General features: G+C 50.3%; 1 protein-coding gene across 3 annotated transcripts in view; it reads right to left on the bottom strand.

Moving 5' to 3' along the window:
- SHMT1 (serine hydroxymethyltransferase 1) overlaps positions 1-24756 on the bottom strand; it is a 26732-nt gene extending 1976 nt beyond the window's left edge. Inside the window, exons 1-9 of one of the 3 annotated variants that reach the window (XM_005693614.3) lie at positions 24607-24756; positions 6952-7066; positions 5918-6063; positions 4307-4422; positions 3838-3998; positions 3374-3455; positions 2768-2980; positions 1682-1798; positions 745-867 (exon numbers count right to left, since the gene is read on the bottom strand). In XM_005693614.3, the coding sequence (XP_005693671.1) occupies positions 745-867; positions 1682-1798; positions 2768-2980; positions 3374-3455; positions 3838-3998; positions 4307-4422; positions 5918-6063; positions 6952-7047 (1054 nt within the window). In that variant the 5' untranslated portion in view covers positions 7048-7066; positions 24607-24756. Of the gene's footprint in view, positions 1-744; positions 868-1681; positions 1799-2767; positions 2981-3373; positions 3456-3837; positions 3999-4306; positions 4423-5917; positions 6064-6951; positions 7067-13047; positions 13182-13370; positions 13411-24606 lie in introns of those variants that run through there. The other 2 variants (XM_018064770.1, XM_018064767.1) reach the window with 2 other exon arrangements.

Raw genomic sequence — 24756 nt, 5'->3', positions numbered from 1 at the left:
CCTGCAGGGCTGTCATCACCTGCTAAAGACCCAGGGCCTCAGGGTTTGAGATGAAGCACTGAGTAGTTTAGAAAGGGAACCTGAGGATGCAGAGGGGGCTGAGGGCATATGGCCAGCCCGGATGGCCCATGGCTGCATCCCAACCCACCAGCTCCTGGAAGCCTGTCGGGGTGACGACCCCCCTTGGGAATTTCCCACTTGTCTCTAGATCCATCTTCAAGGCTCCCTCTAAGGGGCCTCAGGGCAGCAGGCAGGAGGCGATGGAGGTGCCAGGGTAACTGGCACGTCAGGTGCTTTACCCCTAATCCTGCCAAGGTGATTATATCTTCAAAGTGGTGTAGGTAAGGGTATGGAAGAACTTTCTGGAACAGCCCCTGGCCTCCCAGGCATCTCTCAAGCACCTGATCTTCACTGTGAATGAACCCTGCTTAATCCCCAGGCACTGACTTCAAAGATGCTCATGGCCTAAGCTGACCCTTGGCCCTCGACCCATCCTCCCAAACCTACCCTCACTGCCCCCAACTCCAGCAGTCATGTGGCTTTAGGAACCTCAGATGCCCATTTGTAAAACAAGGATTCGCAAGGGTGTTTCAAGGTTCGAATCCAGAGGTCATGTGTCCAGAGCTGGGAAACCTGAGTCACCCCAGAGCTGTGGCCACCTGCCCAGGCCACGACCTACTGCCACACCCTGACAGAGATGGGATGAGGAGCAGGGCCACCCCATGGGCTCACTTCCTGCTGTACCTGTGACCACTCTGTAGCCCAGTCCCATCAAGGCCTCAGCCAGAGCCCTGCAGTTGGCCACAACCTGGCGCTGGTAGGCTCTGAACTCCGGAGTCATGGCCTGCTTCAGAGCAACCGCGACCCCTGGCAGAAGATGAAAGGCAGACCATGAGTCAAACACCTGTTTCCACTCGGGCATCCAAGCTTTTCAGTGTCACCAAGGCAGGGTTACACCTTCTCCCGAATGATCCCATTTTAACACTGCCGTTCCCTGGCTGGCTCTCCAGACCTCTCTGAGCAGGAGATTTTCAGGCAGCCCCTGTCCAGCATGAAGTTCCAGGCTAAGATCGCCACGGGAGAGCTGCTCTCTATCCCCAGCAAGGTGGATGTGGGACATGCTTCACTTAGCTGCCACTGCTTTGATGTGAAGTGAGGCAGCTTTCAGAGCAGAGCTGGGGAGAGGAGTGGCCGATCCACCAGGCTCCTCTGGATTTGTTCCATCCCAAGGGCTGCTTAAAGGCGCACCGAAGATGGAGGAGGATGCAAGCTACCTTCCCGAGTCCTGGCACATGAGCCTCCAGTCAGCATGTGAAAGGGCTAGAGTGGCCAGTGGATGGGCACTCCACCATCTCAGAGCTGGGGCACCTGGGCGCTGAGCTGGGGGTGTAAAGGGAGCCAACCCGCCCAGCCCAAAACCTAAAACTCGCCCTTCACTGATTCCTCCACATCCCTCCTTGCAAACACCGGTTGAAAGGGAAGTGACACCTCGACCCCGGCTCTTCCACCAACTGCTTTTCTCCAGAGATGGAGAAGTAACTCTGAGGTCATCACAGATTCTCTAAGGCTTGTGTACCACCAGAGAACTGCTTCTTGCCTGGGGTTGGGTGGGGTCATGAGCAAGGTGGGGATCAGGCTGCGGGGGGTAACAGCAGGGAAGCCATGGGGTAGGGTGCGTTACCAGCAATGGCGTGGTTGTGAGGTCCCCCTTGCAGGCCTGGGAACACAGCAGAGTTGATGAGCGACTCCAGGTTGTAGCGAGTCTCTTTGCCTGTCTTGGGGTCCACACTGCTCACTCCTGGATGAAGGACAACATGGGACATGGGACAGGCTGTCCCCTCTGTCTTCTCCCTGCCTGGACACAGACCCGGCCCATCCCCCACTCCTGGAGCTGACACTATGGACCAGGGAGGGTACTTGCTCCTGAGGGGTTAGGGGAGGGGGAACCAAGCTTTAGAGATTAAAGGAAGGATGAAAATGTCCCTTCATCAAGACAGGAACAAGGAGTACACCTTGGGCAGTTTCTCAAAGAGCCGTCCAAGATAATGCCTCTGGAGGAGATGGAGCTCACTGGGCCAGAAACGGGAAAGAAGCTTCCTTTCTGAGAAAAGTTAAGGATCAGGGATGGGAGCTGCCAGCATCTCCACTGAGCTTCTTGTGAGCCGGGAGCTGCTCTGAGCAGCTTCCCTAAACTCATTCATTTAATCCTCACAACAGCCATCCCAAGGGACAGGCGCTATTGCGATGATCTGGAGGTGAGGAAACAAGGCACAGAGGAGCTGCACAACTAGCCCAAGGCCACACAGCGCTTCTGTGGCAGAGCCAGGCCCTGCTCTGCGACTGTGTCAGTCAAACACCACCAACATACAGCAGGGAAAACAAATGTCTCCCAGGTGGGTGGGAAAGGCTGCTGGCCTTGGAAAGCTTAAAGCAGCTGGGGAGGGGCCTCCAAGGAGCAGCAGGGCCCTGGAGGCCCAGTGAGCAATGGTGTGTCCAGCCCTACCCAGGGGCTGAGAAAGGGGGTCTTGCAGGGGTCAAAAAGACTCGGTCCCCAGAGGGGGTTGTCTCTGTTAACGGAGCTTAGTCACTGGTACCATCAAGGGCTAAAGGACCGTGGGACCCTCATCTGGCATCTCGGGAACGGAAACCCCAAACAAAGGCTCCATCATCCAGACCCCTCCCCACCCTCCTGCCCCATGACCTGGACTGCTGTGCTCTCGCCCCCTGCTCTTCACGGGACCCTGACACCCCCCAGGGATAAGCGCACCCTTCCTGTAGAAGATCATGCCGGCGCGGCAGCCCCGCAGGGTCTTGTGGGTGGTGGTGGACACCACGTGGCAGTGCTCGAAGGGGGAAGGCACCACGCCGGCCGCCACCAGCCCGCTGATATGTGCCATGTCAGCCATGAGGTACGCCCCGTTGTCGTCAGCGATCTTGCGCAGCCGAGCGTAGTCCAGGTTCCGGGAGTAGCAGCTAGTCCCTGAGATAGCAAGGGTGATGTGCAGTCACCCTTGGAGAGACCTTGACTGGCAGTCAGCTCCAGTGCAGAGCAGAGCCCTGACCCTGCCCACCTGGGGTGCCTGCCTGAAAGCCAGGGCTGCTCCCTCTAATCCCATCTGTGCCAAAGGCAACCCTGCCCTCTGCTCCTGTCTCACAGGGTCGGGGGGAAAGGTTCCCCACTGTTACCACTCCAGCTCGACAGGGGCCAGTGTGTCCAGATGCTTCTGGAGAGCAGGGCAATACTAACAGCCCCGAGAGAGACGGAGATACTCAGACCCGAGCAGCCTGGCTGCACAGCAGAGCCTGCAGGGACCAGCACGTGGTGGAAGAGCACCCCTCCCATGTGGGGGCTGGGGCCCTGCCCCGCTCTCACCTGCAATGATCAGCCTCGGGTGGAAGAGGCGGGCGTTCTCCTCCAGCTGGTCATAGTTGATGTAGCCGGTATCGGGATTCACCTGTGGATGTCACGGAGACCAGGCTCACGCTGCTCCCTCCAGCCACACGGGCCACTCCACCGGAGCACGCCCATCCGTTGAGGGTAAGAGGACTCCCTCCCCTTGTCTAGACCCCTCTGCAGCCCTCACCCCTGACCAGGACTCGAGGGCAAGACAGGCACAAGTGTTTAAAGCAGTTAGGTACATCACTCTCGGACAGGATGCCCTGGGGGGGTTCCAGCGAGCCATGAACACCCAAGGGTCCCCAGAGCAGGGAGATGAGAGACAGTGATGACGAGACTTCCTGAGGTGCCTTGGAAATGAAGCTCCTTATTCCTACAGGCACGGCCAGTGAGGAAGCTTTGAGAATCAAGCCACAGAATGCAGACACACACACCCGTACCTTGTAAGGCATAGATTCAAAAAAGATGGACGTGGCAGAAATCTTCTTCTTATCAGTCATGAACCCATGGGTCAGGTGGCCCCCATCCGGCAGGTCCAGGCCCATGATGCGGCCATGGGGCTCCACCAGGGCCGTGTACACTGCAAAATTTGCTGGGGAGCCTGGAGTGGACAGACCCGAGAGGCACAATTACTCCTGCCCACAAGGCCACTGATCACAAGTGGCCGCAACAGCCTGGCTGCTGCCATGCCCTCTCCTGGACCCAGGTGCCCCTGAGTAAGTGGCAGGGACATTCAGAGATAGGGGTGGGGTACCCAGGAGGCATGCGTGCAGTAGGCAGTTGAGGATGATGGGGGAGACCTCATCTCCCCCATCTGGCAGGGTGTCCTGCTTATACTCCCCTTTTCAGGGAGCCCCAGGACGCTGGCAGGAAGGGGACCACCCAGGCCTGTCTGGACCTGGCCATTACCTGAGTAAGGCTGGACGTTAACCCCCCAGCACTCGGGGTCCAGGCCATAGACCTGCAGCGCTCGCTTCTGACAGAGGACCTCTAGCTCATCGATGAACTCCGTCCCACCATAGTACCTGTGGAGGAAGGCGGGAGGTATAGGCCCACTGGCGCCACTTCTGCATGCAGGACAGAGGCCAGGCTCCTAGTGGGACGAAGGAGCAAGGGTGAGAACACGCACCCTGAACCAGGCCCAGGTGGCCGTGTCTCGCCATCCATGGGGAGGTCTGACCCCACAACTCAGGTGAACCCTGAGGACACTGTCACAGCCATGTGATGGCCTGTGCCAGCTGCCCAGGGATCAATTCATAGCATGTGGAGCAGGACAGTGGTTTCCAGGGGCTGGGAGAGGGAGTTACTGGTTTTGGGGGATTTACTTTGCATTTCTAATAAAATTTTATTTTTTGTTTAATAACTGCATATCACAATGTATCATGCACTTATGTTTTTTTATTATTTGTGACTAGTTTTGGCCTGGGATGGAAGCCATGCTCTTCAAGTCGACTTGACCTGCCAGAAAATGGGTGCCCCTCTCTCCTGCCGTTGTTGTGGGAACAGAGCTGGGGGCAGGGGTGGTGTGCCACAGTCACCATGCCCTCAGTCCCAGCAAGAAGCAGCAAGACTGCAGCACCACATCTCTGGGCAGAGGCACCAAAGTATCTCCTCCAAGATCAACTGGAAACACTGGGACCCCAGGCAGCCTGGGGTTTGAACACAAGCTGGGTGTCCCACAATTCCACCTGGTTCCCATACTGACCACCCAGAGTCAGTGCAGACCGACATGCTGAGGGCTCAGACCCACAAGACTGCCCCTCACTTCAGATGCCAAAGGCAAGTCCCTGGTCACTGGGCCACCAGCATTGCTGCCCCAGTTGGCTACAAATGACCCCCTCAGTTCCAGTAATTCACTTGAAAAACTGAAGACTCAGGAAAGCACCTCACTCATGATCCCTGGTTTATTGTGAAGGACTCAATTTGTGAACAGGACAAGGTTCAGGAGAGCATGTGATCCTACAACCCCTTTCCAGGGGGATGGGTGTGGGGGTCCAAAAATTATGACCCTCTAATCAGTGTAGAACGGCAGGTGACCCTCCCTTTTCCATGTCCTCTGGGACACAAGTGTGCAATTTTGCAAAAACCACGTGTTAAATTCTGTCATCACCATCTCTGCCTGATGACAACTGTAAGAAACACAAATGAATATGACTTCTCCTGGTTCTCAAGAGGAGAAGCTGACTGAAATCTCTTGTAGGTAAACCCAGCATTTAAAACACTGACCCAGTTTCCAGTGTGGTGGGTCAGTCTCATCTTGGGGTCCCTGCTCACACAACCTTCCTCTGGAGGCTCAGCTGCAGCCAGCAGCTGCTCCTTCGGGCCTGGTTGTTATTCTAGAAAGGCCCAGGGGGACTGTGCAAGTGACCCCAAGTATCTTGCCCCCAGAACAGCGGTGCCACCACCCGCTAGGAATCGTTAAGAGAGGAGGAGACAGGAGGCCCTGCCATTGAGAACCTGGCTGTTTTCTGAAATGTCCACTCCCTTCCTGGGAGGCTGGCCTGGATGACACTCACATACCTCTGGCCTGGGTACCCCTCAGAGTACTTGTTGTTCAGGCAAGAGCCTAGGGCCTCCAGAACAGCCCGGCTGGCAAAGTTCTCGGAGGCGATCAGCTCCAGTCCAACCCTCTGCCGGTTACTCTCCTTCTTAATGATGTTGTAAACCTGACAAGAAGAAAACAGGAATGGGGACACTGCAGTTTAACATCTGCTCTGATCTGAGCAATAACTGAGCAAAGAGAAGAGACACTTATCCTTTCATATTTTGCCCTCAGAAGCCAAGTGTAACCAGAATAAGATGACCCCCACAGCACCTGAGGAACAAAGGAAATACTCCTCAAAGCTTTTAGGAAGGAATTAATAGAAAGTGAATTAAGGAGTACAAAACGATGGAAGAAAAGATGATCCTTAAAACACGCATCCCACGGAATTTTAAAATTCTGCGCCATCTTGTTATTTTCATCCCTAGATTTCACCAAGTTTCCCTCCTGAACTTTGTTCCTTATTCCTTTCCTTAAAATAACAGATACCTAGATGAATCCACAGAGACAGAAAACAGACCAGTGGTTGCCGAGGGTTGGGAATCTGGGGGATGGAGGGGGGCAATTGCTGATGGGTTTGAGGTCTCTTTTGGGGGGATTAAAATGTTCTAAAAGCAATCATGAATACACTAAAAACCACTGAATTGTGTACTTTAAATGGGCAACTTGTATGTTAAGTGCATTCACTTATCTCACGTGTAAAGCTGTTGTAAAAATACATAAATAAAAGATGCTTCTAGAAATGCTCCCCTGAACTGTAAGAAGAGGGTCAAGTCTCAGTGACCCCACCCCTTCCCCTTTCCTCAGCAGCAGCCAGCACACTGCTCTTCACAGAAACTCAGATTTAAATGCACCCTCAAAGGACTTGCAGCCACTTTGCAGCCACTGCCTATAAACCAGTCCTGTATCCAAACCACAAGGCTGTCCCAAACACAGCTCATTTCTGTTGAGAATCAGAGGCCTGAACAAGGACTTCCAACAGCAAAACTTGTGAGAACACCCACAGCCTCACCTCGACATCGTTGTCCTTCAGGGGCTGTGCCAGCATCTTCTCATGCAAGGACCACAAATCGGCATCTCTGGGTGCCTTGTTGACTGGAGCTGCCATTGTGCTGGTTCAGAGGCACCTAAAAATGGAAAAGCTTCAAATATTAAACTCAGTCACAGCTCATCGTCACCTGTCAGTTCCCAAGTTGCTGAAGTACTGACACACGTGTGGGCCTTGTCCCAGAAGCGCCTGGAGAACATGAGAACTCTGCTGCAGATCCACCACGTGGGACCACCTGTGGATCCCTGCAGGTCACTGGCTCCTCAGGAGACCCGCCCTCCTTGCCTCGAGGCTGCTCCAGCCTCGGGGAGCCCAGCACCCCCTCTTCCTACCTGAACTTCTCCTGGTTGTGGCTTAGCTCCCCAACTAAGCCAGCTTCCTGAAGGCAAGGGCTGATGGTTACTTTGTAAAAAATTTCCCACAGTACCCAGCGCAGCCATATGAGAGTAATATTTGCCAAATGAACAAGTGAATTGCTGACTTATGTACTACTTTTTCTATTTCTCAAGTAATGAAAAGGAGACTCAGAAAAGTATCTTAGTGGAGGGCCGCACAGCCCACTGGCCTTGGAGGAGAGTCTCAAACCCCGCAGAGGCTCCACCTGGTGTTCCGCGGCTGGGGCTGCAGGACACGCTCTGGGTTGACCCTGGGCCTCTGGTCAGGTCCACAGGCAGAGGTACACACCTGGACTCGGCATCATCACAATACAGCAGGCTTGTGTCTTCACATACATCCCCACAAAGAACAAGAGTCTGAGCTCAGTGGTATTTCAGCTAAAGGGACAGCATAAATGTTTACAGGAACTGACCTCCTTTAATCGATGGTTGGCAACTTTCAGTACTTTCTACTAATTAGATAAGCTTTCGTTTCAAATTCATTCCCTTAACAGTTACTTATTGAGGCCCTTCCCCTCAGCAGCAGCCACAAGTCGGGACTGGGAACACAGTGAGACCCAAACAGACCGAACCTTCATGGGGCTTCCTGGGGGAAGGTGAGCAGGAAGCAGTGAGCACACTGAATGCAGACAGATAAGCGGGCCCACAAGGACAAGCGCTGGGGGCGACCAGAGGACACCAGGCTGAGAAGGGGCCCACCAGACGCAGTCTCCTGAGAGCACCATGAGAATATAAATAGTTATACACACACATAGGTCCCTGTGACTTCCCAGTGACAGGAGCATCTCTTGTTCCAATGATGCAACTCGGGGTGGGAGGCTACCAAGTTGGGGCTGGTCCCAGAAAGACCAGGCCATGATGAGAAGCATTTCCAGCCCCCTCAACTCTTCCAGAGAGGGAAAGGGGCTGGAGTTAATGACCCCCTCACAGGGTTCAGGGAGCTTCCAGGTGGTGCACCCCAACTCCACGGTGACCCTCCCAGCCATCACCCTGAACATCTCTCTCTTCCTCTGGCTGCTTATCTGTGTCCTTTGTCATATCCTTTAATGAACTGGTGAATGTAAGTTAGTGTCTGCCTGGGTTCTGAGAGCTCTTCTAGAACATGTGTGAGTCCAAGGAGGGTCCTGGGAGCCAAGTCGGACAGAAGCTGTGGGTCCCTTGGGGACCTGATACTTGTGACTGGCATCTGAAGTGGGGAAGGGCGGCTGTCTGGTGGGATTAACCTGTAGGTCTGTGCTCACTCTGGCTCATGTCAGAACTGAGCTGAAATGAGTGACACCAGCCAGTGGGGCAGAACTGCTGGGTGAGGGGAAGCCAGCTGGTAATCTGGTGTCACAGTGCTATCAACAGCTGGGAGAGTGCAGAGCAGACACAGCAGGAAGAGCATGGTTCTCTTGCACAAGGCGCACATGCAGTTTCACTTGCTAGACACATATACTCACTAAACAAACCAGCCACACAGTCCCCAGTCACAGCAGCCTCCTTAATCTCTGGGGAAGCAAATATCTACCAGCAGGAAGCTTTAGCCAGGAAATCCCAAACTGGGGTTTTTGAAGCAGCCATTATTTTAACATAAGCACAACAGGATCAGAAACACGGCCACTCCCGCAAAACCAGCAGTGAGTGCAGGACTTTTAGGCCACAAATGCATCTGAGGCAGAAGTGGCCCCAACCCCGGTGCCAGGGCCTCTGCCACACCCCCAAGAGGTACAGGGAGACGAGGTGGTCTGGACACCTGGCTGATGGCTTCTCTGAACTCAATGGCTGCTTCCCATGTGCCCTCAACAGGTGGTGGCAAACCCACAGAAAACCAGAGACCAAAAGGGTACACTCGTCCTACAGTTTTTTCAAAGAGAAAAGTTTCTTTGAAATTCCAACTGCTCAAGGTTAAAAAGGATTCAAGCAACACAGAGCAAGTATTTCTCAAGCACCAAATAAGTAACTAAAGTCCCTTTGGAATGCTTTCTCCCCCCTCTCCCAGGAAAGTTAGATCTGCCTCAGCTCCTAGAGGCACTCAGATCCACTCCGCTCCACCTCCACCTGTGGCCTCAGCATCTCCTGTCAGCATCGCCACCCGCAGCCCTTTGCCCTCATAGCAAACTCTCTTTTATGGCCGCACCGCAAAGCATGTGGGATCTTTTGGGATCAAACCCATGCCCCTGAATTGGGAGCATGGAGTTTTAACCACTGGACCACCCAGGAAGTGCCAACAAACCCTCCTCTCATCTAAGATGTGAACTTGGAGTCCCAGTTCCTTCTCAATCCCTGGGTGAGGGCTGTCTGTGTGGTTGGCCCCCCTCCAAGGCTAGCAGGGCCCCCTTGCTCCTGCTGCCACTCTCTGGGGGTGTTTCCCACCCTGCATCCTGTTACCACTCAGGTCAAGTCACCCCCACCCACAAATGGAGTGCTCGGTTCACATTCATTAAATCCACCCAACTTGAGTTCTTTTTAAAGTTCTTTTAAAAAAAAAAATCAAAGAAGTCTGAATTCTTTATTAAAACAATAACTTCAGTATTCTTTGTTTTGTTTCAGTTAAATCTGTAATATCTATTACAGTATAATGCGTATCTTGCGGCATTCTAAATTACAGTAAGAAAGGCAGAGATCCTGAATGTGATGGTTAGCTCACACATCAACCTGGCAGGGCCTGGGGGGACGCCCTGACAGCTGGCAAACAAGTGAGACAAAGATCCCGAGACTGTCCTCTTTTACATCAGAGGGAAGACCGGAAGATACACTGAGCATCTATCCTTCAGGTCTGGATGTTGGCTGAGAAACAGGACACCTTGCACTTTTCTCACTTTTTTTTTGAACTGTGACAGAAGTGCACAGCTCAGTGACATTAAAAACACCCACGCTGTCATGCAGCTCCACCACCATCATCTTCAGAATGCTTCCACCTTCCTAAACTAAAACTGTGTCCCCATTAAACATGCTCCATTCCCTTCCCTTCCAGCATAGGGTAGCAACTATGCTAGTTTCTATCTCTATGAATTTGACTATTTCAGGGACCTCCTGTAAATGAGGTCACACAATATCTGTCCTTTTGTAGCTGGCTTATTTCACACAGCACAATGGCACCAAAGATCAACTGTGTTGGCGCACGTGTCAGAGTTTCCTTCCTTTTAAAGGCTGGATAATAGTCCACTGTTCAGAGAGACTACGTCTTGTTTATCCATCCACCCATCCATCTGCTCCCACCTCCCAGCTATTGCAAGGAACACTGCCGTGAACACAGGTGCACAAATATCCAGTCCCTACTGCCAGTTCTTTTGGGTTTATACCCAGAAGTGGAATTTCCGGGTCATACAGTAATTCTACATTTAATGAGAAATAAGCTTTTGATATTTAGGAGCTTTACTTCACTATCATTAACCTACAATGGATTCATTCGTTCCTTTAACAAATATTTATTAAGTGACACCTGAGTCCCAGGCACTGAGTTAGGAGCTCAGAATACAAGGGTCAACAAGACAGAGGCCCTGCGATTATGAGAAGCAGGATCTAAAAAAGTAAATAAATTCACAAGAGATAACATCAGGGACTGATGACTGCTGCTGCTGCTGCTGCTGCTAAGTCGCTTCAGTTGTGTCCGACTCTGTGCGACCACATAGATGGCAGCCCACCAGGCTCCCCCGCCCCTGGGATTCTCCAGGCAAGAACACTGGAGTGGGTTGCCATTGCCTTCTCCAATGCATGAAAGTGAAAAGTGAAAGTGAAGTCGCTTAGTTGTGTCTGACTCTTCGCGACCCCATGGACTGCAGCTCCTCCATCCATGGGATTTGCCAGGCAAGAGTACTGGAGTGGGGTGCCATTGCTTTCTCTGGTGATGACTGTTAGAAGGGTAATAAACAGTCAGAGGGCTTGTTTAGACCTGCCGTGGAAAGCGCCTGCGCTGAGATCAGAACAGTGGAAAGCAGCCAAGCTTGTGAGACATGGGGCAAGAGCAAACACCAGTCCAAAGGCCCGAAAATGGGAAGAGGTTTCAGTTGTCAAGGGTCAGAAATGAGGAACACAACAGAGACGAGGAGATGAGATTCGAGGGCCTAAAGTCCAGTCCAGGGATGAGATAAGATCCTCACCTTGGCAGAATAGAGCTCACAGGTTTCAAACTGTGCTCAAGGACCTAGGTCTCATGTCGTTTCCCAATGTACCTGTTTGAGAAATACCTGTCTGAAACTAACAACTAGAGAAACCCGACTGGAGAAGATCAAGGTTCCTTTCGTGAGAGCAGTGGCTGTTCCATGGGTCGGACCCCCGCTATGCCCCACTTCCCATCAGTGAAGGTCACATCCAAGGGAGCTGTACTGAACTCACTGCAGAGCCAGCCTGCAGAGTTTGAGTCCCGCTCTCCACTTCCTAACGAGCTGCAGACACCTGTTTCTCAGTCCCCTTGTGCATGACACAGGGATGACCACAGTCCTGAGCTGGTTGGAGTTAAATGAGGTATACGACACAGAGCACTCAGACAGGACCAGGCAGAGTGACTATTCAACAATCAGCAGCTACAGGACATCACCAGTGGTCCAGTGGTTAAGACTCCATGCTTCCGCTGCAGGGGCCATGAGTTCCATCCCTCGTTGGGGAACTAAGGTCCCACATGCTATGTGGTGTGGTCAAGAGATTAAAAAGAGAGAGAGAGAGAGAGAGCAGCTACTGTTATTATTAAAGAGACTTGGGTACCTTAGGGCCATCTTTACTACCTCTAAGCACCCTGGGAAACACAACCCACTGCAGCTGTCACTGTGTCATGCTGTTGGTGTTTCTGTTAGAGAAATGTCACTTACCTGTGACACTGTCCATGATCAACACCTCAAGCCCAGGGAAACAATCCGAGTAAGTGAATTCACTTCCCAGGGTTACCATCCTTCCCACACCCCCAGATCTTTCCTGGGTCTTTGTCACACAATGGGATCAGCCCCTTGTTGGTCCTGAGGAGATTACTGTCTGTGTATGTGCCCTACTTATAATATAATAGTGGCATATAATAGGTGGCATATAATAGTGACAGAAGGAATCTGAACTCTTTTCCCTGACTCCCTGGGAGCCTGGTGGGCTGCCGTCTATGGGGTCGCAGAGTCGGACACGACTGAAGCGACTTGGCAGCAGCAGTGCTAAACAAAACCATAATCGCCCACGTCCACTGCCCGTTCCGTCAAGTAAAAAGATTATGAGCCCATAAGAACGTGAACTGGTGTTTCCAGTCTGCCAGCTCTAATCGCGTTTGTGCTTGCCTCAGTTGACCAAAGGTCGCTTAACTTCCTGGACCTCGACGCTCAGGGCCCTGGGCCACGAACCCCACAGGGCAACGCTTGTCTCCTAGGCCGGGGTGAGGGGTGGGGAGGCCAGGCTCGCCGCCCACCACCATCCCCAGGGCGGCCGCAAGTGCAATGGGACCGCGCGGGCTCCATCGGGCCCCCTCTCTGAGCCTCCCCTTCCCCGTCTGCGAAATGGGCTACAGGGAAACACCTGGACACAGCCTCGCCGGAAAGATACTGGGACAAAGTGACGCGCTGCACTGATATCTAAAGTTCCATAAGGAAGACTGCCGCCGGCACCTGCACCGAGCCTTCGAGGTGCGGTCAACCCAACCGCACGGGTCTCGACCTGGGGCCGCGCGCCCCGGCCCCTCACCCCAGGCGCCAGCAAGGCGCTCTGCACTCACCCGATCCCGCTTCTCGAAGCCGCGGGGGAGGAAGCACAGCCAGAAACACCAAGCTCCGGGCTGCTGCCACCACCACCAGAGTTGGAACCCGCGCGCTAGCCTCCACGTGATCGGCGCTAGAGACCCGCTCCCAAACTTGGCGCGCCCCGCCCCGCCCCGGCCCCGCCCCAGAGACACCCAATCAGATCGCGCATCCTGGAGAGCCCCCGAGTAGCCCAATCAGGACGCGGAAACGGGAGAGCTCCGCCCCCAAGAGGAGCCCGCGCTATTGGCTACCGCGGGGTCGGGCCTCGCCCAGTACAGCGAGGTGTGTCTTGGCTCACCTGGGCCAGGGTGCAGAGTGCCATCCCCTGGGGCTGCAGGCCAGGGGCTGAGGTTTCTGGGAAGACAAGAGGTTTAGAGGTGAATTCTGTTGCTTATATCTGTCTTTTGCATTGTCCTACTTACAGGTTACCACAGTGGACATTTAAATAGGACAAAGAGGGGTTCCAACTCCAACACTATTACTCTGCACATATGGAACCCTAAACCAGTCACTTAGCTTTTTGAGTTTCATATTCTCATCTTTGAGTTGGAGATAACTATATCTTCCTGACAGGGCTGTGGGGAGATTTTGTAGATGTATCTAAAACACTTGACTTTGTGTCTGACACACAGCAAGGGCTCAATAAATAAAAAAACCGTTGTTGTTATTCAGTCACCAAGTTGTTTCCGACTTTCTGCCACCTCTTGAACTGCAGCAGGCCTGGCAGGCTTCTCTGTTCTTCACTATCTCCTGGAGTTTGTCAATATGTTAACATTTTAACATTAAACCATTGTTAAGAATAATAAAACTAAGGGTCTGCACAATATAGGGAACAAGCTGATGAAGATTCTCTAACTGAAGGGCTGACTTTTGGACTTTCCTTTTTGTCTCTGTGTTGTCAGATTTCAGGAAGAATCCTGCTAAGTCAGTTTAAACAGAACAGCCCACTTCTCCATATCTGACTGGATTCCTCATCTTCTACCAGCCTTGGTGATGTCTGATCCCCCAGGCCTAGTCAGCTCGGCCAGAATTCCCTGTTTCCCGATGTTTCCCTTCGCAATTTTCCATCCACCCACCTCATCCTGCTCCTTGCTATATAAATTCCCACTGCCCCTGCTGTATTCAGAGTTGAGCATAACCTCTCTCCCAAACTGCAAGGTTCCATGCCAGTGGTCCCTACACCAATTGAAATCATGTGCCCCGACACCCTTGCCCCCCACCACTGAATAAGATCTGTCTTACTGTGTCATTGAATATTTTTTTCTTTAACAGCTCTGGATTTTTCAGTACTCAGTGTACCCACAACACTTTACCTTTTGCAATGTCAAGCAATTTCCAAAATATTGTAATAAATGTGGCTAAAATGTGCCAGTGAATGGATTCAAAATTGATTCAGAAAAGTCCAGGGAAAGACAGTGAGAGAGTAAGGATCCATAAGAAAGTCAAAAACCTTTAGTTCTTTTTCAAGGGCTCTATATAAAATCCTGAGCCATATCCTCGAGCTGTTGTGCAGATACTGAAACCCCCACAAGGTGAAAGAAGTTAACAGCATGCTGACCACCAACATGTAGACCCCATACTGGTTAAAGCCAAAAAATTGATAACCAAGATTCCCAAAACGCCACCCTGTTACCGCCACCAACTAAGAAGAATGATCACGAGCTGATCACACACCCTTGAACCCTCACCCCTAATGTTGTCTTTGAAAGCCTTCCCAAAAGCCACTGGGGAGTTGAGTCTTTTGAGCATGAGCTGAAGTAAACTTGGTCCTGCAGTAAAGGCTGCGTTTTCCTTCAGTACCACTTGGTGCCAGTAGGTTGACTTTGCCATGCATCAGGTGAACAGATGCAGGCTTGGTTTGGTTATGTCTGTTGTTGTTGCTATTCAGTCTCTAAGTTATGTCCAGCTCTTTGCGACCCCATGGACTGCAGCACGCCAGGATCCCCTGCCCTTCACTATCTTCCAGAGTTTGCTCAAATTCATGTCCATTGAGCCAGTGATGCTATGCTGCTGCTGCTAAGTCACTTTAGTCGTGTCCGACTCTGTGTGACCCCATAGACGGCAGCCCACCAGGCTCCCCTGTCCCTGGGATTCTCCAGGCAAGAACACTGGAGTGGGTTGCCATTTCCTTCTCCAATGCATGAAAGTGAAAAGTGAAAGTCGCTCAGTTGTGTCTGACTCTTCACAAGCCCATGGACTGTAGCCTACCAGGCTCCTCTGTCCATGGGATTTTCCAGGCAAGAGTACTGGAGTGGGGTGGCATTGCCTTCTCCGAATGATGCTATAGATAGATATTAACAACATCTCTTTGAAACATATATAAATCCATTTGAAGATTAGATAGGCCTTTTGTCAAGTTTATGACCCAGGAATGTCTTTGTCAAGAACCTGGGAGCCATCACTTTAAAAACAGAAATGTGAAGGATCCAGTAGCCATATCTCCAAGTGTCTGTCACTGTGTAAGAACCTCTTTCTAAGATGCAGAATTACTTCCTGTCATAAAGATAGGAGAAGGTTGTTATTCCTCTTGAGACAGGTAGGAAGGGGAAGGGCACAACAATTAAAAGCAGTTCATGGGGTCGCAGAGTCGGACATGACTTAGCAACTGAACAGCAGACTTTGAGGATACAACAAAAGCTAGTTGGAACAAATCAGGTGCGAGATAGTGGAAGAGTAGACTTCCAGCAGACTCTGAGCCTCAGTCTATGCTCAGTGTAATGCATTAGCATCTAAATGACACACACACAGGCAGCATGACAGTTTTGAGGCTGACCATAAGAGGGCAAAAAGTGAGCAGTGGCCCAGTTCCTAGAAATCCTGCCCCTTCTCCAACCACTTTACTCTTAAATTCTTTCCTGTGTGAAGCCAAGGTCCCTCACTTGGTGACTCTCTATAGAGACCTTGTTCACTCCTCCCCACCCTTCTCCTGCAACATCTTTTGTGGCAGCCACGAAAGGGACATCAAAGGGCATAACCTGGATCCATCTATTAGGCTGTGGCTGCCCACTGCAGAGGACGACTGGGACTTAGTCCTGAAGATTTGAGTAGCCATTAGGTGGCAGCTAATGCTGCCTGGGAGATCTAGTGGAGACCAGCTCTCTGGCCCCGAAGGAGTCCACCAAGCCCAAGGCTCTTCTCTTCATGTTTGTCATTCTCCCCATCACTCCATTTCTTCGGACCTGAGAAGATCCACAGGGTCCACCACTTGGACTTCCAAATTAAGACTGTGGCAATTGGCAACCTGACTGGGTTAGTTTCCCCTCACAGCTCCTCAAGTCTGATTCCTCCTCCCTCCTCGATCTTAGTCTTGGCCCAGTTCCAGAATGTCAGAACTGCATCGGGGGCCCAAATAAGGAGACAATGGGAGTCTCCCAGTACATCTGTGGCCCAGCCCTCTCTGAGTGCCTCTCAGGGCTCACAGCCTATTGCACCCCTGGTCACATGTGAGGGTCTCAGACTTTATCAACCCCCGAGCAGAGGAAGTGATCAAGCACCCTCCTCAGAGGGGCTGTGAATCTCTGGCTGAGGAAGCGTCCTGGCTGGGCACCTTCTCTCTTTGCCCTGGATTTCTCTCATATCCTCCTTCTCTCATCCCCTGATGGTTTCTTAGCCTGTCTACTGGTCCTTGCACCTCCCTGCCAGCTTTCCCAGTGGGTGGAGGTTATCTCTGTCCTGCTCATGTAAGGAAGTGCCCATCCTCAATAGCACAAGGACAACCTCCCAAGGAGGGCTTTGACCTTGTCTTGTTTCCACTTTCTGGCTTCTGCTCTACCCTGCAGCTCTGTTTGTTTGAAAAGTGAAAGTGAAGTTGCTCAGTCGTGTCCAACTCTTTTTGACCCCGTGGACTGTAGCCCACCAGGCTTCTCCATCCATGGGATTCTCCAGGCAAGAGTACTGGAGTGGGTTGCCATTTCCTTCTCCAGGGGATCTTCTCGACCCAGGGATAGAACCTGGCTACCATCTGAGCCGCCAGGGAAGTCTCTTTGTTTACATTTTTCTTTCTCTGAAAATGAAGGTAATCTGCTTAGTGACACAGGGCCTAGGTCTCCTCCCTCTCTCCCTGAAGGGTGTAGGACTTGGGACTCTAGTCACTTTTTCTGGCTCTTGTTCCTCCCCTTGACTAACCCCAGGGGTCTCCTCAGGTTCACCAAACTGATTTTGGGTGCTTACAGGGCCCTCGCTGTTGTCTTTGCAAGACAAACCTTTTCTCATGGTCTACAAGCCCAGTTTCCCCTGCTTAATTAGACACCTCTTCTGCCTCGATCCCCTAACCTGATCAGTTTGTTCAGTCACTCAGTCATGTCTGACTCTTTGCAACACCATGGACTGCAACACACCAGTCCTGGACAGCACTTCCCTGTCCATCACCAACTCCCAGAGCTTGCTCAAACTCATTTCCATAGAGTCAGTGATGCCATTTAACCATCTCATCCTCTGTCGTCCCTTTCTCCTCCTGCCTTCAATTTCTCCCAGCATCAGGGTCTTTTCCAACGAGTCAGTTCTTCGCATCAGGTGGCCAAAGTATTGGAGTTTCAGCTTCAGCATCAGTCCTTCCAATGAATATTTCAGACTGATTTCCTTTAGGACTGACTGGTTTGATCTCCTCGCTACCCAAAGGACTCTCAAAAGTCTTCTTCAACACCACAGTTCAAAAGCATCAACTTTTCAGTGCTTAGCTGTCTTTATGGTCCAACTTTCACATTCATGACTACCAAAAAAACCATAGCTTCGACTATACGGACCTTTTTCGGTAATGTCTTTGCTTTTTAACATAACATTTAGGTTTGTCATAGCTTTTCTTCCAAGAAGCAAATGTCTTTTAATTTCATGGCTATAGTCACCATCTGCAGTGATTTTAGAGCCCAAGAAAATAAAGTCTGTCACTGTTTCCATTGTTTCCCATCTATTTGCCATGAAGTGATGGAACCAGATGCCATGATCTTAATTTTTTGAATGTTGAGTTTTAAGCTAGCTTTTTCACTTTCTTCTTTCACTTTCGTCAAGAGGCTCTTTAATTCCTCTTTGCTTTCTGCCATAAGAGTGGTGTTATCTGCATATCTGAGGTTATTGATATTTCTCCCTGCAATCCTGATTCCACCTTGAGCTTCATCCAGTCCAGCATTTCACATGATGTACTCTGAATATAAGTTAAATAAGGAAGGTGACAATATACAGCCTTGATGTACTCCTTTCCCAATTTGGAACCAGTCCATTGTTCCATGTCCAGTTCTAACTGTTGCTTCTTGACCTGCATACAGATTTCTCAGGAGACAGGTAAGGTAGTCTGGTATTCCCATCTCTTGAAAAATTTTCCACAATTTGTTGTGATCCACATAGTGAAACGCTTTGGCATAGTTAATGAAGCAAAAGTAGATGTTTTTCTGGAATTCTCTTGCTTTTTCAATGATCCAACAGATGTTGGCAATTTGATCTCTTATTCCACTGCCTTTTCTAAATTCAGCTGGAACATCTGGAAGTTCTCTGTTCAAGTACTGTTGAACCCTAGCTTGGAGAATTTTGAGCATTATTTTGCTAGCATGTGAGATGAGTGCAATTGTGCGGTAGTTTGAGCATTCTTTGGCATTGCCTTTCTTTGGGACTGGAATGAAAACTGACCTTTTCCAGTCCTGTGACCACTGCTGAGTTTTCCAAATTTGCTGGCATATTGAGTGCAGCACTTTCACAGCATCATCTTTTAGGATTTGAAATAGTTCAGCTGGAATTCCATCACTTCCACTAGCTTTATTAGTAGTGATACTTCCTAAGGCCCACTTGACTTCACACTCCAGGATGTCTGGCTCTAGGTGAGTGATCACACCATTGTGATTATCTGGATCATTAAGATCTTTTTTGTATAGTTCTTCTGTGTATTCTTGCCACCTCTTCTTAATATCTTCTGCTTCTGTTAGGTCCATACCATTCCTGTCCTTTATTGTGCCCATCTTTGCATGAAATGTTCCCTTGGTATCTCTAATTTTCTTGAAGAGATCTCTAGTCTTTCCCATTCTATTGTTTTCCTCTATTTCTTTGCACTGATCACTTAGGAAGGCTTTCTTATTTCTCCTTGCTATTCTTTGGAACTCTGGGGTCAGGCCAATAAATGCCTATAGGACTTATCTCTGTGACAATCCCTTGAAGAGCCCCACCCACTAAAGACCCTGGCAGCACACTCCTTTCTTACATTTTGGACTATCAGTGAAGAGTAAAAGTGTGTCTGACTTTTTGTGACCCCATGGACTGTAGCCCATCAGGCTCCTTTGTCCATGGAGTTCTCCAAGCAAGAATACTGGAGTGGGTAGCCATTCCCTTCTCCAGGGGATCTTCCAGACCCAGGGATCGAACTCAGGTCTCCTGTGTTGCAGGCAGATTCTTTACTGTCTGAGCCACCAGGGAAGTCCTAGTGGGCTATCAGGGAGAAAAATAAACTGCAGCTCCCATGCCTGCACCACCTCAGGGCTACCTTCCCTTGTGAAAACTCATGGGAAGGACAGGGTCCAGGAAGCCTGGATTGGAGCTCTGCCCTGTGGAGAAGGGATGTGTGTGAAGTGCAGCCAGGAAGGCTACTGGAAGGATGAATGTCACCCGTGGGGAAGAGGGCCACCAGGACCTTGTCCAAAATATAAACAGGAGGATCACTGGAAGCAGGACTGCCCTCAGTCCTGAAGGGGACTCAGGGCTCCAGAAGACTGACAGGGCCCAGGACCCTCCCTGGCTCCCAGAGGACACCTGGTCATTCTCCAGGGGAGTTGCAGCAGCCCTTGATGTGGCAGGTAGGAAGATTACTTTCTATTAGGTACGGGGGCAGCCTGCTCTGTGCTGACTAGTTTCCCTGGACAATCTGGTCTGATTCTCAGGAATGATGTATGGCCTCAAACCAAGCGATTCAGAATCCCTCTTCCCCACCCCATGCAGCTGCTTGTTAGGGTTTTACCTCTGCACATCAGTCTCTGCTCATGCCTGAGTGCCACCCCACCTCAGGGATCACTGCCTTGTCGTAGCAAAGGGGCTTGCATAACTCAATGAAGGTATGAGCCATGTCACGCAGGGCACCCAAGATGGACGGGTCATAGTGGAGAGTCTGACAAAACATGGTCCACTGGAGGAGGGAATGGCAAACCACTCCAGTATTCTTGCCGTGAGAACCCCATGAACTGTATAAAAAGACAGAAAGATGTGACACCGAAAGACAAGCCCTCATGTTGGAAGGTGTCCAGTGTGCTACTGGGGAAGAACGGAGGACAATTACTAATAGCTCCAGAAAGAATGAAGCTGCTTGCTGGGAAGGGACCACTCTATTCCAAATGATACGCCACTCTGGAGACCCTCATAGAGAAGGCACCCAGCCATGCAATTTGCCTTAGTCCCAACCAGAGGAGGTCTCCATTCCAGCCCACATTATTTCTCAAGTGGACCCCACTGTCTGGGATGCTGAAGTCCTTGGGAAAGCTACTAATCTGCTCCCGGTTCAGAGCCTGTTAAACCCAATGCTGATTACCCATGCAAGAGACTCTGATACCTGAGGCCCAACAAGGTATCCAACTTCTAATAACCAAGTTCTTAAAATATGGGCTATGACCCTGCCATTTGGACAATTCACTTGTGTTAGACAAAAGCCCACTCTTGGGCCCTGGAAGGAGTCCCCTTGCCTGCAACAATTCTGCTTATAAAAAACAGTGGAGAATACAGGTTTGTTCAAGTCCTGAGGATGTTACTGAAAGCCCAGCTTCTCTGTACGCTAGCACTGAAACAAATCCCAGAGACAGAGTTTTGGATGAAGTCAAAAAGGACAGCTTTATTGCCTTGCCAGGCAAAGGGAGGCACACCAGGCTTCTCCTCAAAAAGCCTGTGTGCGTCTACTTCAGAGAACTGGATGAGGGTTTATGGCAGTGGGCCAAAGGTGGGGCCAGACAAGACCAGGGGTCTCCCAATCTCAATGAGCTTCTTGAGTTCCTTTAATCTTGCCTTAGCTTGTTTCTTGGCTGCTCCTCCCTGAATTAGCAACTGTTCCAATCTGCCTTTGGGAACTCCAGGAAGGTCAGGGAGGCTGAAGTCTTACCTACAAGAAATGGGGGACACAAAGACCTCCATGCCTGGGAGCCCCACAGAGTCCAGCTTGGTTTTAAGGGCAGTTAATGGGGCAGTATTCCCAGTTCATCTGATAGTCCCCCTGAGGAACTCCCCTGGTGGCTCAGCTGGTGAAGAATCCACCTGCACTGCGGGAGACCTGGGTTCAAGCCCTGGGTTGGAAAGATTCCCTGGAGAAGGGAAAGGCTACCCACTCCAGTATTCTGGCCTAGAGAATTCCATGGACTGTATAGTCCATGGGGTCACAAAGAGTTGGACACAACTGAGTGACTTTCATTTAGCCACATTTGTACTGAAGGAAATCAACCCTAAATATTTATTGGAAGGACTGATACTGAAGCATCACCAACTCAATGGACATGCATTTGGGCAAACTCTGGGAGATAGTGAAGGACACGGAAGCCTGGTGTGCTGCATTGCATGGAGTCAAAAAGAGTTGGATGAGACTTAGCAACTGAACAACAACAACAGTAACAACACCATATTGACTAAGTTCCAGAGACTGTAAACTGATTCCCAGAGCTGGACCTAAAGGATGCTTTCTTTAGGATTCTTCTGCACCCAGACTCCCAACACCTCTTTGCTTTTGCAAGGACAGATCCAGACAGCCACATAATGCCGTGAATGCATTCACTCTGTGGCTTTCAAGCAGAGGGAAGCCATGCAGTTCCAGGATCTCAGTCAACCACAGCCTTGTCCACTACTGCTGCTTCATCGACGTTCAAGGGTCACATGGTGCCCAGCATGGACTAGGCCAGGGGCCTGTGTCTGCTTCTACACACATTATTGGCATCCACAGTGCATTCATGGCCTCGATCCCTAAGGACTACTCTGTGTATCACGCTGTGTACCCTCCTACCTCTTTGGCTATGTAATGCCTTGTGCCCTCTCCCCTGTGCCCACCCCTTCGGTGCCAGCCCCCTGACCATCTCTACTCCACAGGGTAGACTCAGACCCCTGGGTCTTGCCTCTCCCTGCTCCAAGGCCATCCAAAGCTATCTGGGGTCTCCATTCACCCACTGCCCACACTGGCCTGCTCCACAGCTCAGCAGGGGGCAGAACCCTTCGCAGGAGCCTGGTGTGCCCTTCTGTTCCCCTCCAGACTGCTTCTCTCTCCAGCCCAGAGAAAGTCCTCTTGTTTTAGAGGCTTGGTGGAATGGAATATCGTCTGGCTCACTAGTGTATTCCCTACTCTAAATCACAAGGAGAGGAGGCCTTTGTAACCCCAAGGCCTCCTCTCTGCCACTAAACCCTTTTCTCTCAAAGCATTTGCTCTGTGAGGAAGTTCCCAAACGATTTGAAACTCAAGAATTACGACCTTTCTTCTCTCTGCCTAATCTGCTGGCTCTTCCTGATGCTATAGAGGAACAAGGACCTGGAGTCTCAGCTCACATTGGGTGACAAGAGTACACATATGTAAGTACATCAAAACACTACCTTCCAGGGGAGGAGGTCTTACTCAGAGTGGATGCTAGCCAATTAGGAGAGGCCACACAGCTCAGTGAGAGTGGACGCCTTTGATTTTGCTGCAAAGGCACATCGAGGCATGCAAGGTCAATGTGCTGTGTGGCCTTGAGTAAGATGCTTGACCTCTCTGATTTTTCATCACGTCCACTTTGGACTCCTCTCTTCCTCTGCTTTCCTCCAGGCTGTGGGCTCTCCAGATATGATCTACGATCTTCATTCTCCTACACATTCTCCCAGACCAGCTCATCTACTCCCAGGTGGTGTTGACCATCTGAGTGAAGTGTTACAGGTGTTGGAGGAGAAGGAGAGAGAAACTCTAGGGTGGGGGAGGGGCGCAAGGTGGGAGAGGAGCTGGCAAAGAAGAGACCCATTAACTCTGCCTGTGGAGGGTAAGGAAGCCTGCCCCAAGGAGGGTCACATCAGACTCACAGGTCTGATTTCTCTGGACAAAAGGAGGTGGAAGGGAGGTAGGCAGGACAGAAGAGCAGGCAGGATGCTGGAGTTCAACCCACTGTTTCCTCCTAGACATCAGGCTGCCTCTGTAACTTTTTCTTTCTCCCTATTTAGCAACACTTAAAACAAAAAGGAACTTAAAACTCCACTGTCATCACTTCCCTGTGTTGCCACGTAGAAGCATTATTTTCAGAATGTTAAATATATGAAACAGACTTCCTCCTCCAAGCATGATACGGTAGAAAAGATCGCACTTAACCTTCCTTGATAACTTCCTTGCCTAGGAACTGGGCAAAACCTATCAAAGAGCCCCTTCCAGATACTGAACAATCAGGGGTTGGGGGTTTGGACACTCCAGGAAAAGTGGGATCTTCCCTGGTTGGGTGTGTGGAGACGATCCTTGATGAGGGGATGGCACAGAGGCTGGTGGTCTCGGCAGGTGGAGGGGGTGGAAGTCAGGGCTGGGGAGAATGAGGCATTGCTTTTTGTGTGGAATTCTTTTGAGTTTGCCAAGTATGTGACTTGCATGTACAGAGAAAAACTCTTCAAAGAGGCAGAACAGCCAGGGAATTGTGAACTGACAAATCCTCAGAGTTAACAGGGAAAGATGTTCAAACTCTGAGCACCCAGAGGAGCTTCCCCAGTGATGGCAGGGGCCATGGGGTGGACACCCTGGAGCCAGCATACCTGAGTAGTAAATCCAAACTACCCCCAGATGGAAGCAAATCTACTCTCCTCTAGCAAAACTTTGAAACAAGCCTCAGGCAGAAACCAGAGACGATACTGAAGGATCCAAAGCTGCCCTCAGCCGGCTCGATCCAACAGACATTTATAGGACATGCCACCTAACAACAGAACAGGAGATTACACGTGCTTACAAGCGATGGCGAATAAATACCAAGGTGGACCACATCCTGGGCCATAAAACAAACTTCAAGAAATTTAAAAGAATTGAAATCAGAGTGTGTTCTCTGATCACAACAAAACCAAAATAGAAGTCAATAACAGGAAAATAATAAAATCTCCGACAACCTAAATGCCCATTGACAGAGGAATGGATGAAGATGTATAATACACAGTGGAATATCACTAGGCCACAAAAAGAATGAAAATTTTCCATTTGCAATAACATAGTGGACTTGGAGAGTATCATGAAAAGTGAATTAAGTTAGACAAAGACAAACATTGCATGATATCAATTATGTGGGCTTTAAAAAATAAAACTAGTGAAGATAACAACAATAACTAAAACAGACTCACAGATGCAGAGAACAAATTAGTGGTTACCAGTGGGGAGAGGGAAAAGGGGAGGGGCGAGATATGGGTAGGAGATTAACAGGTTCAAAATTACTACATATAAAATAAATAAGCTACAAGGATATATTGTACAGTGCAAGGAAAATGACCAATATTTTATAATGACTAAGCAGAATATAACCTTTAAAAACTGTGAATCACTATGTGTACTTCTGAAACTTATATTGTACATCAACTATACCTAAATTTTGAAAAAAAGAAGTCTTTCTTACCGTAGATCTTAGCAACCTCAGCATATGATTTCTTTCTTTCCTTATTAAGTTGAGCACTTTCACCTTTTCACTTAAAGGAAGCGCTGTACGGTGTCTCTTTGGCAGATCTGAGTTGCAGCATCACTACTCTCACACTTTGGGGGCAGTTAT

This window comes from Capra hircus, chromosome 19 (assembly GCF_001704415.2).
Source record: "Capra hircus breed San Clemente chromosome 19, ASM170441v1, whole genome shotgun sequence".
In the NCBI taxonomy this organism is placed as follows: Eukaryota; Metazoa; Chordata; class Mammalia; order Artiodactyla; family Bovidae; genus Capra; species Capra hircus.
The sequence above is the reverse complement of the archived record's forward strand: the minus strand, read 5'-3'. Positions and strand labels throughout refer to the sequence as shown.